The 16,043-nt window shown below is 36.6% G+C and overlaps 1 protein-coding gene and 1 long non-coding RNA gene across 7 annotated transcripts; both read right to left on the bottom strand.

The window, feature by feature from the left end:
• On the bottom strand, positions 1 to 12,636 carry SLC25A40 (solute carrier family 25 member 40). Of its 6 annotated transcripts, XR_011005747.1 has the most exons (9): positions 10,919 to 10,990; positions 9,930 to 10,032; positions 9,197 to 9,321; positions 7,874 to 8,047; positions 4,199 to 4,308; positions 3,796 to 3,877; positions 2,127 to 2,219; positions 348 to 562; positions 1 to 226 (listed from the first exon to the last, which is right to left on the bottom strand). XR_011005747.1 is itself a non-coding variant. In XM_068211870.1 (7 exons), the coding sequence occupies exons 2-7, from the start codon at positions 9,315 to 9,317 to the stop codon at positions 162 to 164; spliced, it is 633 nt and encodes a 210-aa protein (XP_068067971.1). In that variant the 5' UTR covers positions 9,318 to 9,321; positions 10,923 to 10,990; the 3' UTR covers positions 1 to 161. The 6 variants fall into 6 exon arrangements, 2 of the variants coding, with proteins under 2 accessions (XP_068067971.1, XP_068067989.1); XR_011005750.1 differs by lacking the exons at positions 9,197 to 9,321; positions 9,930 to 10,032 and adding an exon at positions 12,526 to 12,636 and having other exon boundaries at positions 10,923 to 10,990; XR_011005748.1 differs by lacking the exon at positions 9,930 to 10,032 and having other exon boundaries at positions 10,923 to 11,896.
• A 117-nt stretch (positions 12,637 to 12,753) lies between these two features.
• On the bottom strand, positions 12,754 to 14,066 carry LOC137486516 (uncharacterized). The gene is made up of 3 exons (XR_011005752.1): positions 14,002 to 14,066; positions 13,470 to 13,642; positions 12,754 to 12,867 (listed from the first exon to the last, which is right to left on the bottom strand). It is a non-coding gene; the product is annotated as an uncharacterized lncRNA (long non-coding RNA).
• Positions 14,067 to 16,043: the final 1,977 nt, after the last annotated feature.

The following is a 16,043-nucleotide window of genomic DNA, read 5'->3' as shown; positions in this document are numbered from 1 at the left end:
AAGAATAAATAACTCTTTATTGAATTCACTCTGTATCAACCTCCTTGCTGAGAAATAAATGTATATTACAATTAGAAACCCAAAACATTTTTAAACATAATTTTAAAACCCAACTAAAATGTTTAATCATGAATGTTTAAAATTTGACACAGTGGAAGTCATTATTCTTCATTGCTATGTCCAGCCTCAATTTTTCTCCTTTTTCTCCTTTCTTTTTTCTCTCCAGCTGCAAGAGAAATCATAAAATCCTCAATGATAGTTTAAGGGTGATGTGCATTTTCTTATTTTTAATAAAAAGAGTGAATTAATCCTTTGTGAAAGTTAAAAATGAAGCTTTATTTAGTTACCAAATGTAACAGTAGAAATTCACTGGGAATTCTAAAACACATCTTCACAGATTTAAATTTGGCACAACTTCCATCATATACTTTGCCTTCATACAATTGGACGAAGAAGAATTATGGACGTTGATTCTTTTTTTCATTTAAATGACAAAAGAAAGACTTTCCATATTCGTACGTGCTGAGCATTATGGCACAAGCAGGAGCAACTTTAAACAGCTGTGGAGTACTTTCCTTTCTCTTCCTGCCCAGAAGAGAAAGAAAAGTATTCAGTATTATTTGTTTTCAGACCCAAGTGCTGCAGTACAATGTGTTAATCACAATATATTGATACCACAGTATGTCAGTTCAGACCTGGGATTCTACCTGCTCACGTGCCTCAAAATACTGAGTTTACTGGCTGTAAGTATTACCACTGTAATAAGCTTATGCCTTCCCTCTGCTGTCTTGTGTGGTCTGCCTGCCTCAAGTCCATTGTGTTTCTGCCCCTTCTGACTCTATGCAACTGGAGCACCTGGACCTGCAGGGCTCCTGTACTCCAGCACACAAGAGGTGGCCTCTACTACAATGAAGAATCCTGGTCACATGAATAAAGGATGGAATTTAAGTGTTAAATGTTTCCCATTATAGTCAACTGTGATCTTGCCAGTGGAGGTTAGAGTTTAGAGGAAGGGAAATAAGGCTGAATCCCCTTGTCCACACACAGCCAGTCCTCTAATTCCACTTGAAATGCAAAAACATCTGCTGAGAGCCAGCACAGATGATGCATGACCCATGGAGAACTTGTGTGGCTTCGGAACAGCAGCAAGGAGCCAGGCAGGCTAACCCCAGTCATCTCAGCTATGTGTGGCCAACTGAACTGAACTGGTGGCTCATCAAGGGTATTTCTAAACTCTGCTACCCATGCGTCAAGACTGAAGTGCAAGTGTTTAAATCTATTAACTGAATTCAGTATCAATATTATTGATACTTTGTGCTGTCTTGCATTCTGTTAGCATCCAGTGCTCTGAAATATGCAAATCCTGTTACCCAGCTATGCCATCACTGTACAGCAAAGAAAGCAGTTTAATCTCTTTCAGCAAACACAAGTCTTGCAAGGCTTAACCACCTGTGCAGCCATTCACACAAGGGCCCCCAGTGAGCCAGTGCGGTGTGGTGAAGTCTGGTAAGTATCCTGGATTTGCAATGTCTCTTGCTGATGGTCATTTTAGTATGAACTACAATAGGATTGTATCTCAATATTATTTTAATCTCAGTATCTTGTCATTTCCACCTCAGGCTGCCAGAGCCATGCAAGAGAGGGCCAATGTTTTCCCTTGTCTTCCTCTGGTCACCAGCATACCTATAGAAGCTTTTCTTGTTGCTCTTGACATCCCTGGCCAGATTCATGTCCTAACCCAGTCTCTGTCTACTTGGACCATTTCTCTGTGACAGGTTACCTGTCCTGGCTTCCTTATTGTGTCTGAGTTTGTCCAGGAGCTCCTTCTTCCTCCATACAGACAACCTGGAGTTTTCACCTGACTTTCTCTTTGCTGGGATACATTGTTCCTGAGCCTGGAGGTGGTGATTCTTGAATATTAACCAGCTTTTTTGGGCCTCTCATCCCTCCAGGACTTTATCCCATGGTACTCTACCAAGAAGATCCCAGGAGAGGCCAATGTCTGTTGCTTTATATATGCAAACTATTGCATAACTGACAGTGTTCACAGAAATGGAAATATATAATTTATGCATGTTAACATCTATAATTAAGAACTCCCTAGTCTGATTTTTTTTCAGAGATAGGAAAAATTTTACCTGCAAATAATCCAGTAATCCCATTTCCAGCAGCAATTTTCCTCATAACTGCCCAGGTTGATTTACTGTCCCTCTGTGGAACTCAATATAGTACAAGACAACAGTGAATTAGGCAATCCATGCAATGCCACAGAATGATATTTTTAGAAATCACAGACAGTCACAGATGTAATTGTTAGGTTTGACTCCTTTTTTTTGTTAATTTTTTCAATCTTATTTATACAGTATGTTAAATTAATACAGTATGCAAATACACAAGATGAAACAGCAAGACATGGAAAAGACCTGTAGTAAAACCTAGAGTAAGATAAATGAACATCTTCTATAGTCTTTACTGGATTGCTGATGCAGGTGAAAAAAGCCAAAGCAGTTTCATAGAATACATTCATCAGGAATATCCCACAGCCCTTGGAAGCCAAAAAATATTTTTGCAGTCATAGAGAGACAAAATGTAGATGCATAGTGAGTGTCCAACTCTAACAGTAACTGGATTTGGAAAGAATTAAACTGGCACAAATTAAAGATCACCATAATGGAATTTTAAAAATATAAATTAATCTGGTTAATATTAACCTAATAAATATATGGCAGATACATGTTTCAAAGTGGTGTTGGGAAGGAATTCTTACATTTGCTAGCACAGGAAAAGAAGTTAAAACAGTAACTATTTATATTTAAAACTTCTTAAATACTTGTTCTGCAATCAAAGGATAATAAATTCTTTCAAGAATTACTCTAGGAAAAAAAAATACCTGAGAGAATGAAACCTCATGTGAAAAAGTGAGCACTTACTTTCTAAGCAGAAACTATTTGGATACTCAGCCTTTTTAATGGTCTGTAATCTTAAAGCCACGATATAATATTTACTTAGGTTAATGTAAGTTCTTCACTGCTCCACATCCAAAACAATGGGAAAAAAGGTATTATATACCACTTCAATTTGGATAAAATAGACCAGTGTTCTACTGACAAGAGCAAAACAGAAACTTCCTCTTTCATCATTTAAAGATGTTGGGACATCGATTAATAAGTCCTCACAAATAATTCTTTTTATATCACATGAAAAGAAGGTGAAAAATACACAACCTAAGCACAATACTTTCTAGTCTAATATTTATCACAAGAATATTGCTGTGTAGGAGCAAGTGGTAGCGAATGTTGTTTTGAAGACTTCTTCAATTGATCACTGTTCACCTGAATGTTTGCTATGAAGTCACTTTTTTGCCTATTTAAATATAACTTACTTCAATCATAGAATAGTTTGGGTTCAAAAGAACCAAAGAACCTTTATTGGTCATCTAGTCCAACATCCCTGCAATAAGCAGGGACATCTCAAATTTGAAATTAGTCTGCCTAAATGTAATAGCTTTGGAGTCCTTTGTTTCAATTTTATACCATCTTATTAAGCTATATTGTACTGAACTCACACCTTTTCCCTCTTCCATGCCATTAATGAAATACGGTATTCTTCTAGGAGATAAAATTTATCTTACCTAGATACTACAATTTGGGGAAGAAAAAATGCCTGAGTAATAAAATGTTTACATATATTTTAGAAGTGGCAAATATTTAAAATTCCTACCACAAGCCATACCCAAATACTAGGTTTTATTTTTTGAAACACTATAGGGTTTTTTTAGTCTTACCGGCAACTTACTTTTTAAGGTCTCATTCTCCCAAAGTTGAGTCTGCCAATGTGTTTTCACTACATCAAATGGCTGAGTTACAACAGCTGCAATCTACCAGGAAATCAGTTTTAATGTTACTGCACAAAAAAAAAAAAAAAATTAACCCTACATTTTTAAATTAAAGTGCACACACAATTTAAAACTAGATTTGATATTCCAAGCACATGATATTTTTAAATCTTGTGTATCAGAACATTGCAATTTGTTCAGATTTATTTAATCAGGCTAAATGCCACACTACATGTGTTTGAAGTACAAGTACCCCAAAATATACAACATTTCTGAGAGAATAATCTAAAATCATACCTTTTAAAAATAGTTTATTAGTACTAATAATAAACAATAGTACTAAAAATGAAATTATATACTTACAGAGCCAGATGCTGCTCCTGAAGTAAAAGAAACAAAAAATGTATATTCATTTGCACCAACTTCCTTGCACATCATCTTCTTGAAACGTTCACAATTACACCAATACATTGCTATGATTACAAAAAAATAAACTTGCATTACAACAGAGTTGTATAACAAGTACAAAAATTCTTACATCAAGTCCAGATGTAAGAATTCTACTGTGGCAAAAGAAGCAAACAGAAACAAGAGCTGAAAGCACAATAAGTGTCCTATGTGATAACTCATGGACAGATTGCTGTGTTCCCCTTGTTCTCCATATACCAAATTTCTTCATGAGACAAATTAGCCTAGTCAGTTTTTCTTTCCCTTAGGTAATCCCTACCTTCTTACAATCTATAAGCACTATAAAACTCACATTCAATTTAAAATAAATCAAAATATAGGCTTCTAATTACTCGCGATGTTTTCAGGCATATTTCATGTTTCATACATCTCAGGAATTCTATAAAAATGAAATTCTATACAAAATTAAATTTGCTCAGGACTGCCTCATACTTTTTTGAGGCACAGTATAAAATTTCATTCTGAGAGAACAAAAAAATATGATTTTGCTCCCTGGAATTACTGATAGGGAAATGCCTCTGTGGGGACTGTCAAAGTAAAGTCCAGCAAACAACTTTTAGGAATAAAATCTGTTTCTGTGACCATCTGCTGAGCTAAACTGCACTTTTTCTGCTTTCTAACTAAAACTTCAAACAATATACTACTGGGATGAATTAAAGAGTAATTCCTCATGGCAGTTGGTCAACTAAATACTGCAAATACTAAATACTGCTCCATATCCTGAAAGGTAACAATGCCTCGTTCAGCATCGAGTTCTGGAGGCTGTGCCAGCAGAAAAATTTCACAGCATTTTCTTGCCATCAGGACTACCAGCACACATACCTGGCTTCCAACATTTTGCAAAAGTAAAAGTAGGCAGTATCTCAGAAGGCATTCTGAGGATTTGAGGAGAACCTACTATTGAAATGTACAAAACCCTAATTTAATATAAATTATCTAAATCCAGGATTTTCTTAAGCACCTACAGGACGCATCTCCCTGAACACATTTACATTTATATATTGTGTGTGATACTGCTTAAAGAAGGACTCAAATATTATTATTAAACCAGTTTTTGTGTTTATAAGCGTTCAAAACTTAAGTTTTGTTCAGCCTAGCTAGCATCCCAAGGAACATGCTTGAAACACGTAATGAACACTTGGGCCAGGAATAGAGAGGAATTCTTATTATCCTGTGCTTATTGAGTCATGCTGTGCTGTTTTACTGTTTTCAATAGGACCTGCTTTCTCTACTCCATGTTACACTGATTTTAACTCTTGAGATAGCTGACTTGAACTCCTGGCAGCAAAGGTGCAAACTGAGAACCCCAGAGATTCAGCTGCTGTTGGGGCGTAATTAAAATGAAGAGCTCAGACTGAAGGTACAAAGGGAGCACATCACAGCAGATAGAGAGCAGTTATAAGGAAAAAATTACCAGGATATGCAGCTGGAAAAGGCATTAAGGAGTATTAAACACCCTTAGCTTTACATAAGCAGAATTGTGTGCTATTTGGGTTTTTTTAAATACATTTTCCTTTACTCATGCTTCTACCTGCCTGCTCACTATTGGTTGAGTAGTTCTCAACATGCAGCTACTGCCTCATAGGTTAACTTGTGCCTCTGCCATCATGCCCACAAAGTACTGGGCACAGATGAGTGAGTGGCCACTGGCTGTCCAGGGAATGCCACAGCAGTGTGGAAACTGACTAAAGATCAACGAGCCTGGCTTGGAGCAGTGGAGGAACAACAGGCGTGGACACAAGAATCTGAAAAGGGTTGAGAAGAATGCACATCACCTTAGTGCCCTCTTCCTTGTGCACTCCCTCTGATCTGCCCACTCTGTTAAAAGCAGCAGGGGGAAGGAAGCTCACTAGCTCCAGCCACACTGCTACAGACAAAAATCAATAAAAGAATGAGAGTTTCTACTTGAAGTCAGACAGCACAAACCAGATGAAGAATTTGAGAGTTCCCTTACAAACCTTAGAGAAGAGCTTATGAGAAAATTGCATTTGGCAGAGAAGAAAATAAAGTAAATTAAGAATAAATATTGAACAGGAAACACTTCAGACAAAAGATTCAGATGAATTCTGGCAGTTGTCTTTAGCCTTAGTCAAACCATGTTTTCATAGGTTCATAAGCCTTCTCTATAACAGAAGACTAAATTAAGTCCCATCAAGGAACTGAATCTTTAAGCGGGAAATACATTCCAATCACAATTTTCAAGCAGTAGCTAAGTGAAAGAGAACAGAACATTATAAATTCTGGAGGGAAGACAGCTGAAATAACTTGGTTCAGTTTACTCACTTAACTACCAACTGCAGTTTTAAAGTAAATATCCCCATCACACCCCAATTATGTCTCAGTTTGGTTCGTGGCCAATTTAAATTTACTCTGGGTACGCATATCCCGTAACAGCCCAAGCCAATGACTAGCCCACCAGATTGTTTGGAAACACAAATTAAATTAAGTATCAGATCCTCTTATGATTGAAGTAAGACAACAGAGATAGCAGGTCAAATACTTCAAAGGTTCTCTGACTCCAAAACCAGGTTTGAATCTTTCCAAAAATAGGTTTGAAGAATTTTTCTGGGCCGACACAAAGTGTTTAAAGATTCCTGGTACTACCCCAATGACAGAAACTGCTTCAATGACAACTGATGTCTGATGATCCAAAAGTACTCTGACAAAAACAGGCCTTAAAGGGACAGGGGCTTGCTGATGCTTTAGCAGTCTCCACTCTAGCATCTGTCCCAGTTACCTTAAGGAATAGCCCTAGGAGTAGTTATGCTTTGAATCAGACTTTTCTTTTTCCAGGCTTTCAACTTTCGAGTCTTGCTAAAGAGTTTTTTCGAGCAGTTATACAAACAAATTCATCTTGATTTAAAAAAAAAAATCTTGAAGCTACTACTGTGTCACTCTCTGTACATGTTTCCAAAATTATGTAACAGAACACTTAGATACAGCATGGTTGTCACCAGAGGACACAAGGAAAAATGACGCACCACAGCTTTGGTCACCATGAAGAGACTAATTTATTTTTTCTGACTCCAATCATTTATAGTTCTCAAAAGGTGCCAGTGGATTGGAAGGTGAACGTGCCACCTCTCCAACGACACTGGACAAACTACCAGTCTATCAAATTTCTCTGCCTCTATGAAAGAATGCAAAACAACAGGTTGTTTACAGAAAGTTGTGTGAGAAAGTTCTCTACAAGAATGTAAATTCAGAAGGCTTTAGAAAATCCTAAGAAATCAGGGTGACACATGGTTATCAGAAAATAGCCACTATTTCTATCACAATGAAAATTTCCAGCTGAAACTCCTCAAAAGCAGTCACTGTGTAAGCTAAAGATGAGAAGAAAGAGTCTAAGTACAGAGAAAGGGAATGCAACAATGAATCCTATCTGGTATCCACAAACAAAACGGGGCGGGGGGGGGCAAATCACATCTTCAGAGAATTTATAAATAAAAACACTCAAAATAGAAAAAGTAAATCTCAGTCATTCCTAAAACCAACTATTAAAACTACCTGAAAGCACAGAAAAATAACATAAAAACATGAACAAAAACCTGCATGGAGAATAAACCTCACCTGAGAAAGGGACATCTCTCAGAACAGTAGAAGTCCAGCCCTGCCAGAGGGAGAACCACCCATCTGTAGCCACTTTGGTGCTGGTATGCAGGTACAGCTGCTTGTAGGACGACCTGCGATACTGCATTTGAGTTCTGACCAGCTCCAGGGGACTCACCACAGTGGCAGAACTGACTGCAAAGGAAACATGGCTTTATTAGAAAAATCAATATTTCATAGTACAATTTCCTGAACATTCAAGCCATGTCTCACCTTACTTTATGTATTTGATTCCTTTCAACTCTCCCATTTTCCTTGAACTAATTCCCAAAATAGGTTTCCTTTCCAGCTAAGAAAAACATGCCTATTCACAGTACCTACATTTCCAGTTTAAGGGTTTTTTTTTTTTCAATGCTAGCATGCTGTAAACAATGTAACATGTTGAGAATCCTCATTTTTCAGATTTAACATATAAATAGGCTGAAAATTTCAAGTACTTACACTAAATTATTTTCATTAGTTGCCAATTTAAACTGTAATTTGAAGAAAGGAATCTTGATGTTTAAGGCTTCTTTTTGTGTTAAGGACAGAATTGTGGTTACAGATTTAAGCTTTTATTGATTTCTAAGCATCTTTGCCACTCTTATTTTAAACTATCAAGAACAATTACCTGATAAAGTAACTCTTGCATCTTGCACAACGCTCAGTGAGTCATCATTCAGTAACAAGCTACCATCACACATCTAACAGACATTAAAAAATTTATTAGATCAAAGAATTTTTCTTCTGTAGCTGGAATAATTCTTTTTCCACTAGTCTGCCAGAGCGCCCATGGTTGTCACAGGTAGAACATGGAACTGCATCATCAGACCCTTCCAAGAAAGCCCTAAAATAAATTAGCTGAGTTAATTCTACAAAAATAGATGAAGAAAAGGATAAACAAAAGTAAGAATATATATAAATTCCATCCACATCATACAGCAGTAAAACCAGTACAAATCCCATTTTCATTCTGTTACAATTACCTATGTACCTTCCATTATAGCAAATGATGATGTTTATTATTAGACTGATGGCAGAACAGACTTAAATTAAACTGTCCTTGGTAGAAATCTAGAAATATAAAATTTTGAACAAATTACAAATGTAGTGAAAGTGTTTCAGCAAAACCAAATCTCACTATTCCAGGCGAGAGGGTTTTGTTGCCCAAGAAATACTGGGTAATGACAGTATTCCTTCCTATTGCTCACTTAAACCCACAGCATTTTTACTTTAAATAAAAGTCAAGAAAACAGCATAGAGGTATTATGTTCCAGTTTTCTCTTTAACCAGAGGACAACTTACATCTGCTTAAGGAACCTGCAATAACTGGAATGTGCTCATCATTCTTTCCTGGTCTGTTTTTCAAAGCTCTACACAACTGATTGTAGCAGGTAAAATAGATTGTTGTCACAGGAACTGCCATTATTCTAAAATATAAGAGAGGAAATTTAAATTAATACCAGGAAAGCAGGAGAATAAAATCAACTCTCTTGTATTGATATTTTACTTATATTTTAAAAAAGTTAAATCTCCAGCTGTGTGTAATGGATTAATTAAAAAACCAACATTAATCCCATAGCTTTGATTCACTGCTTCTAGTTCAAAGTTTCAAACCCACACATTTCCCAGGTTTTCATTTCATTAGGGAAAACCATAAGTAAAATGGTGGTAGATTATCTCAGTCAAAATCTACACTGTACCAGCTACAGAACTATTTTGATAAAGAATGGGAAGTGAAAGATCTGAAAATGAAGAACTCAAACAAAATATTACACAAGTACTATTAACCTTAACTTTTAATTATGTAACAATTGGATATTATGCTCTTGATCAGCAGCCATGCTACTCACTACTTAAGAGACAATGTAGTATGCACAAATATAAGCTTTTTCCATACCAGCATAGTACAGACTGTAGTAGCAACAGGTAGATTCAATAATCATTCAGTGCAGGGGAAAAGCATCACATTTTACTATAATCTGGCAATTACACTTCTGTGTTATGTCTGTGCCAATACAGCATGTACCACCATTACCAAAAACCACCGAGGACTGTCATGCCTGGAAAGCCAACATGGCTTAGTTTAGATCTTCTCTTCTACTTGTGTGACTTTCTCCAGTAGAGAAGTTAGTTCTCTGCTGGAGAACAGAACCTGTGCTTAGTAAAAAGCTGTACTGACTGGAACAGTTCAGTCAGGTCCTAAGGTTTATATTCTGAAATTGCCACATACTGGAGGGTAAACAAGGCTGAACTCCACCACGCTTTGCTTTTTTTGTGCCTGAAAATCAAAATTGTACCAGTGCTTCCCACTGGGCACTTCCCACTTTGTGCCTTACAAGATACAAGTTTAATACACATCTTAGATTCAAAAACTTTCTTGGTTTATGAAGGAGAACATAATTATAGAGGTCTTAACTTCTACCTGTACTAGGTTAATATGAATAAAAAGATAAAACAGTTTGGGGCTGTTAAGCCTAAAGAGAAGACCAGGAGGAGATCTGATGGCAGTGTTTAAATATGTAAATTGCTCTTGTAGGAAGAAAATTAATTATCTGTTTATCCAGATAAAATAAAACCCCAAAGTTCTTTGAAATAAAGAAGATGATTACAAAATTAAGTGAGGGTAATGAGGTGCAGCACCAGAGTGTCTGGAAACAGCTGTGCTGCTGATAGCAAGTCATTAAGTAACAAGATACAACAAGAATGTGTCGAAGAATGACCCTCTCAAGTGACCAGGTCCCATCCTGTGATTCGATGGTGCTATCAAAGGAATGGTTATAGTAGGAAAAAAAAAAGGCATGAGAAGTCTATTTATCCTGCTTAACTACAGAGAATGTATCAGGAAATTCTAAAATCTGACAAAAATTATACTGTCCATAGAAATTTCTGATCGAACTGATTAGTCTGTAACTTCAGAATTGACTTAATTTTCTAAATAACTTAGAAATAAGCATAATAATTTGTCAAAATAATTAAGTAATTTTTTAATAACTTGCAGCATGTTACTAAAAAAACCCATTCAACTCACAGTGTTGGGGGAAGCCCATTCCACAGTGACTTAATTCCCTCTATTCAAATAATTTTCACAAATGCATCCTAAAAATATAACCAGGCAAAGAGCAATAATTAGCTACAAACTTTTGTAGTCAGTAATACATTTTAGCTGGCAAAACACAAAACTAACGCCTTTAACAGTATGTTTCTAAAATGGCTTATCATTGTAAGATCCCAATTTTATAACTGCTTACACAAGCTATCACACTTAATCATGCAAACAGTTTCACTGAGCTGAACAGAATAACTTATGTGACTGAAATTAAGAATTTCCTTCCATCTTTAAAAAGCCAAAGTACTAAGTGCTTATCAGTGACTTGTAGCCCCGTGAATAACTATTTTCAGTACTAATATAGCATTGCAGCAATTTGTGGAAACTTCCCAAAAAATCCACTAAAATATTTTTTCAATATGTAGCAGAGTTTCTAGGCATGACATAGAAACTAATTCTCAAAGATTCTTCAATACTTCCTCTGACAACATGATCCCATACATGCAATGTGTATGCACTATACCATATACAAGCTTTCAACTATTATTACAGCTGTCCTGTATATTCCCAGGAGACTGACAGCAGAACAACACTAACCCTTAAAGATCATTCAGCTGAAATCACAAGCAAAATCACAAACTTTGTAATGCCAGGATACTAGTTTTCCTAAAACATCTGGGGAAAGAGGTTGGGATTCAATGGATTAGAATATGCCTAAGACCAGACAATATAACAGAGCCTCAAAAGGTAGAGAGTCTGGCAGATCACAGAAAGGACTCAGAGGAAGGAAAAAGTAAATAGCTTTAGAGGAGACAGCCTTGATGGACTAATCCTGTGAGGTAAAAAGTTGAATGGAAAAAACAAAGAAATGGTTTATTACAACAAACCGGACTAGCTTTGAAAGGAAGCCAAGAATCCCTAGAGGTCCTAACATGGTTTAACAAAAAAGACACTTTTATACTAGCTGGTTAGTATCTTTATAACCCAGCTTCAACAAGTTTACAAAACACTTTTTTTTTTTAAAAAGAAGATGAAGTTCTATGATAGTCATTCTTCCTTAAGAATCACCTTGTTATGGCAAAACCAGGCATAAATTCATGTCAAATAGAAAACTAAGTATCTTTCTAAAATTATATAGAAAAGGTAATTGAAAAAATCACACTTGTAAAGTTATTAATTAAAAAAAAAACCTCTTAAACTTCTGAAGACACCTTTTGCATTAACATCCCATTCTCAAGATTTTAATTCTGAAAAATCCTTGATCTTAGGTTTAATTGAATGGCAGAGTCAAAAAAAATTGACTAATGAACCAGCATGACAGTATCTGCCAGCAAGTCTGTTTCAAGTGTTTAGGAAAATGCTAGTCCTACAAGTCTAGATACTTGACAGGATAGAGACTTCTCTGGATAGAGAACTTGACACATGAACTTAACTTTAAACGCTATCTGCAGCATTAGCTCAGCTCAGGAGCATATTGGCAGATGTGTGGGGCACAAGGGCTGTAAGCAGGAAAATTATTACCTGCAATCAGCAACTACTGCCAATATAGCTGAAGTGGGGAAAATCAAGTCATAAAGCCAGAAACCTGTGAGGAGAGCGGTGCAGCTGCTTCCTTGTTCATCTTTAGGAAGGAATATGTATTTTTTTGCAGACAGTAGAAGGTATGATCAAACAGGAGTGTAACCAATATCATCAATCAGCAGTGTAACCACATGAAGACCCTCTCAAATGATAACAGATTCCAGTAGAACCCAAAAAAAACTGAAAACTTTACAGTATGCTACTTAAAAATGCAGTCTTATATACATGGAAAATGTTCTTACCAAGTCCCTTTGAAACGCCTAGGTTTTTTACTCCAGGCTTTGCTGTCCCCATTTTCACAAACATACATGATCCATAAGGCCATTGGAGTATACAAAACACTTTCCTAATAAAATGGTGTATAAGAATATAGTTAATGCTTGTAAGATTGTTTTTATGCAGCAGCAATTTCAAATTGGATACAATGGCAACATAGATTTATCTCGGATTTGTTACAGAGGGGCAAAATAATTTGGTAAGTCAGTAATGACAAATTAGGTCAAAGGAAAGAGGGTACAAATGTACCACTCAGACTGCCCAACTAAATGGAACAGCCTTCACAATTTAGGTAATATTACCATCTGCTGAAAGGTAAAACTAACGGAAGACCTAAATGTCACTATTGTACGTAACTGCGAACATCTTTCAGACTTTTAAATCTTTTAAGTAGCCTCAGCATCCCCTTCAAGTGGAGGTATTGTGTCTTATCTTATTATTATGTCTTATCTTGGTCTGTATTTATACTAGATCATCCCCTCCATTTGTTTTTCATTTCTCCTACATTATGTACTTTCAACCTGTTTGATAAAATATTATTGCCATTACAAAAACATACTTTAAGCTTCACATTTGCAGATTTTTGAAGGCTTTAGAACTTACTCAAAAACAGGATAGAAGGCACAAGTATTTTTCCTAATTTTATTTGCAAGTGTGACTGCAAATACTCACCTCCACGTTCAACAGGAAAAACCAGTCATCTTTCCTTTTAAATCTCATTTACTAAGTACAAGTAAATAGTAGGAACCATTAGCTCATCTTTGAGAGCACAATATCTTCATCTATTTAGAGCCCAAGTGGCAAGGGACTAGTTAAGACTTCTCCATTTCAAAAATCTCTGGATTCTGGCGGAGATGAACTTTGATACAACATCCTGACCACTTAAGCCCTCTGATGAAATATTTATTCATTTAGTAACAGCTTTTTGTTATTTGACTCAACTCAGTATTAGTTGTACGTTCTGCCATAATGAAAATATTAAGACAGGAAAAAAAGCCTGTTTAAAATGGTATAGATGTATGGGATTTTTTTCTACCGTGTCTGTTTAGTAAATATTAGCGTGTTGCTTTCCCCCCCTCCCAGTTATATTAGAGAAACAAACTCAAACATTCTGCACCTCAGCACAGCATTATGACAACTATCAGCTAAATACAAGAGCAAAAAGCAAACTGTCCCCCATTACACTACATATTTGTTTGTTTACCTTCATGGAATGGATTCCTTTGGGCTTGCAGTCGATTTTTGATAACATCAAGAGGAGTTATAAAATAAAGTAAAATAAAACAGAAGTAATTTAGAAACACTCTGGATGCCCTGAAAATGTAGAAGTTTACCGATGCCTTATCATGAACTTCTACAACCTTTTTTTTTGTTTCCAGAGGCAGGAAAAAATAACCCACCTAACAGATTTTACAATGTTATCAAGCAGAAAGGGAAAGGGATGTTAGCAGACAGAGACAATGCTATCAGAGAAAAAGGAGAACTACACACCCTATATGGTTTCCAAGATATCAAATCTATCTTTTCTAATTTACTAAGAGTTGCATAGGCATGAAATATTAGAGACACACAAAGCTCATTCAAAAACCACTGTGTCATGTTTGAAATTGCTTTTATAAGTAGCATACCACAAGGCAAACAAAATCAAATTTTGGCCTCCGGCATATAAAATAACACAGCACTCTTCATGTGTTTGTTCTTTTTCAATAAACTGACCATAACATAACTTTCAAGAAAAAAAAAAAGTTAAGTTCATTATGTACTTTTCTTTTTTTGCTGCATGTAGCCAATATGTAAAACATTGGGATTCTTGAAAAGTGAAGGTTTAGTGAACATTTCACTGCTTCCACTGCAGTCCTTACAACTATCACAGGCTGAGACACACTGAACGCTGCAGTGGCTGGGCAGCTGGACCATCTTCCTCTGATTATTTCAGCTGAGGGCTTGAGTCCACATATTAGTGGAAACATACATAAGCAGACATCATGCTGAGTCAAACTGAAGAGTAATCACTTTGTAAGATTCTCTCTGTGGCCAGCTTCATAGTTTGCCTTACCAAATAATGATGTAATTATAGCTCCACAACAAGAGGCTATTGCTTGCTGAACAATGGTTAGTTTTTGTACATTGATATCACTCATTTCAACCATGGCTTTATCCCCAGAGCAGAAAAACCTGTTAAGGAGCAGAAAAACATATTGTAAGACTATGCTCAAAATCTGCAGAAAAAAAGTCAAGGGATAAATATTTTCAATTTTCTTTACTATGTTATGTAGAATCAGCAATATTACTTTTCTACTTACATAGAAGCATCTCAGTAATTTTTGAGATTATTTGAGCCATATTTTGCAAGTAAGTTTTCTAAAGACAATAAATCTTCAAAATCCTTCTTAAATGAATTACAACATTTACATGTTCTTGCAAACCACATTAAATGTTTAACACGTATTGCCTTTAACTGCAACAAAGTGTTTACAAACAAGCAAATGATCCTTACAAAGATAAACTCCCAGCCTGCAGCCCATAAACTGAAGCACTGCAGAATAATTGACCCAACCCTTCTCTTGCTCCCACTTCTTCTGGGAGAAGGCAGAAAGCTCTCCTGGCTGACCCAGCCTGCTAGTGCGGACTGTGTGCCCTGGCATACTCCTCGTGTAATAAGCAGGGACTAACTACTAATAATGCTCCCATCAAATGCTAATTCCTTGAACGAATTCTGCTCTACAGCTGCATAGGCATGGTCACAGCAATTCAGGAATGCATTCACAATATCTGCAACTAGCCAGGACAGGAGAAGACAATAAAAATACTTCAGAAAATAAAATCCCCAAATAGAGGCGTGTCTTTCAAAATGCACCACTGTGCTTAAGTGCAGCCTTAACTTTGTTAGAAACATCGATCTAAGCTTTTCATCGACTTCACAAGAATGTTTTGTTATTTTCACTATGCTTCAAGTTAGACAGATTACGTGCACAAACTAACTCTGTCCTCTCAGGTGCTAACAACTGCAACGGTAGGTGGGGATACTGTTTATTTTCCAGGTATCTTTAACTCGGAAGGGGACCGCTGCCCAGAATTGCCTACATACCCGTTTATCGGCGGCGCCCGCCGGGGGCAAAGGTCTCCGCGACTCAGGCCCAGTCCGGGCTGTGGCGCGAAGGAAAGAACGCTGCCGTCACTCCTCCCGAGCCAAGGCCGCCCATCTCCAGCTCCGTCCCCACAGCCTCTTTCCCCTCCTTCCCCTTC

Source organism: Anomalospiza imberbis, chromosome 1, assembly GCF_031753505.1.
Source record: "Anomalospiza imberbis isolate Cuckoo-Finch-1a 21T00152 chromosome 1, ASM3175350v1, whole genome shotgun sequence".
In the NCBI taxonomy this organism is placed as follows: domain Eukaryota; kingdom Metazoa; phylum Chordata; class Aves; order Passeriformes; family Viduidae; genus Anomalospiza; species Anomalospiza imberbis.
This window is presented reverse-complemented; position numbering and strand designations above follow the sequence as displayed.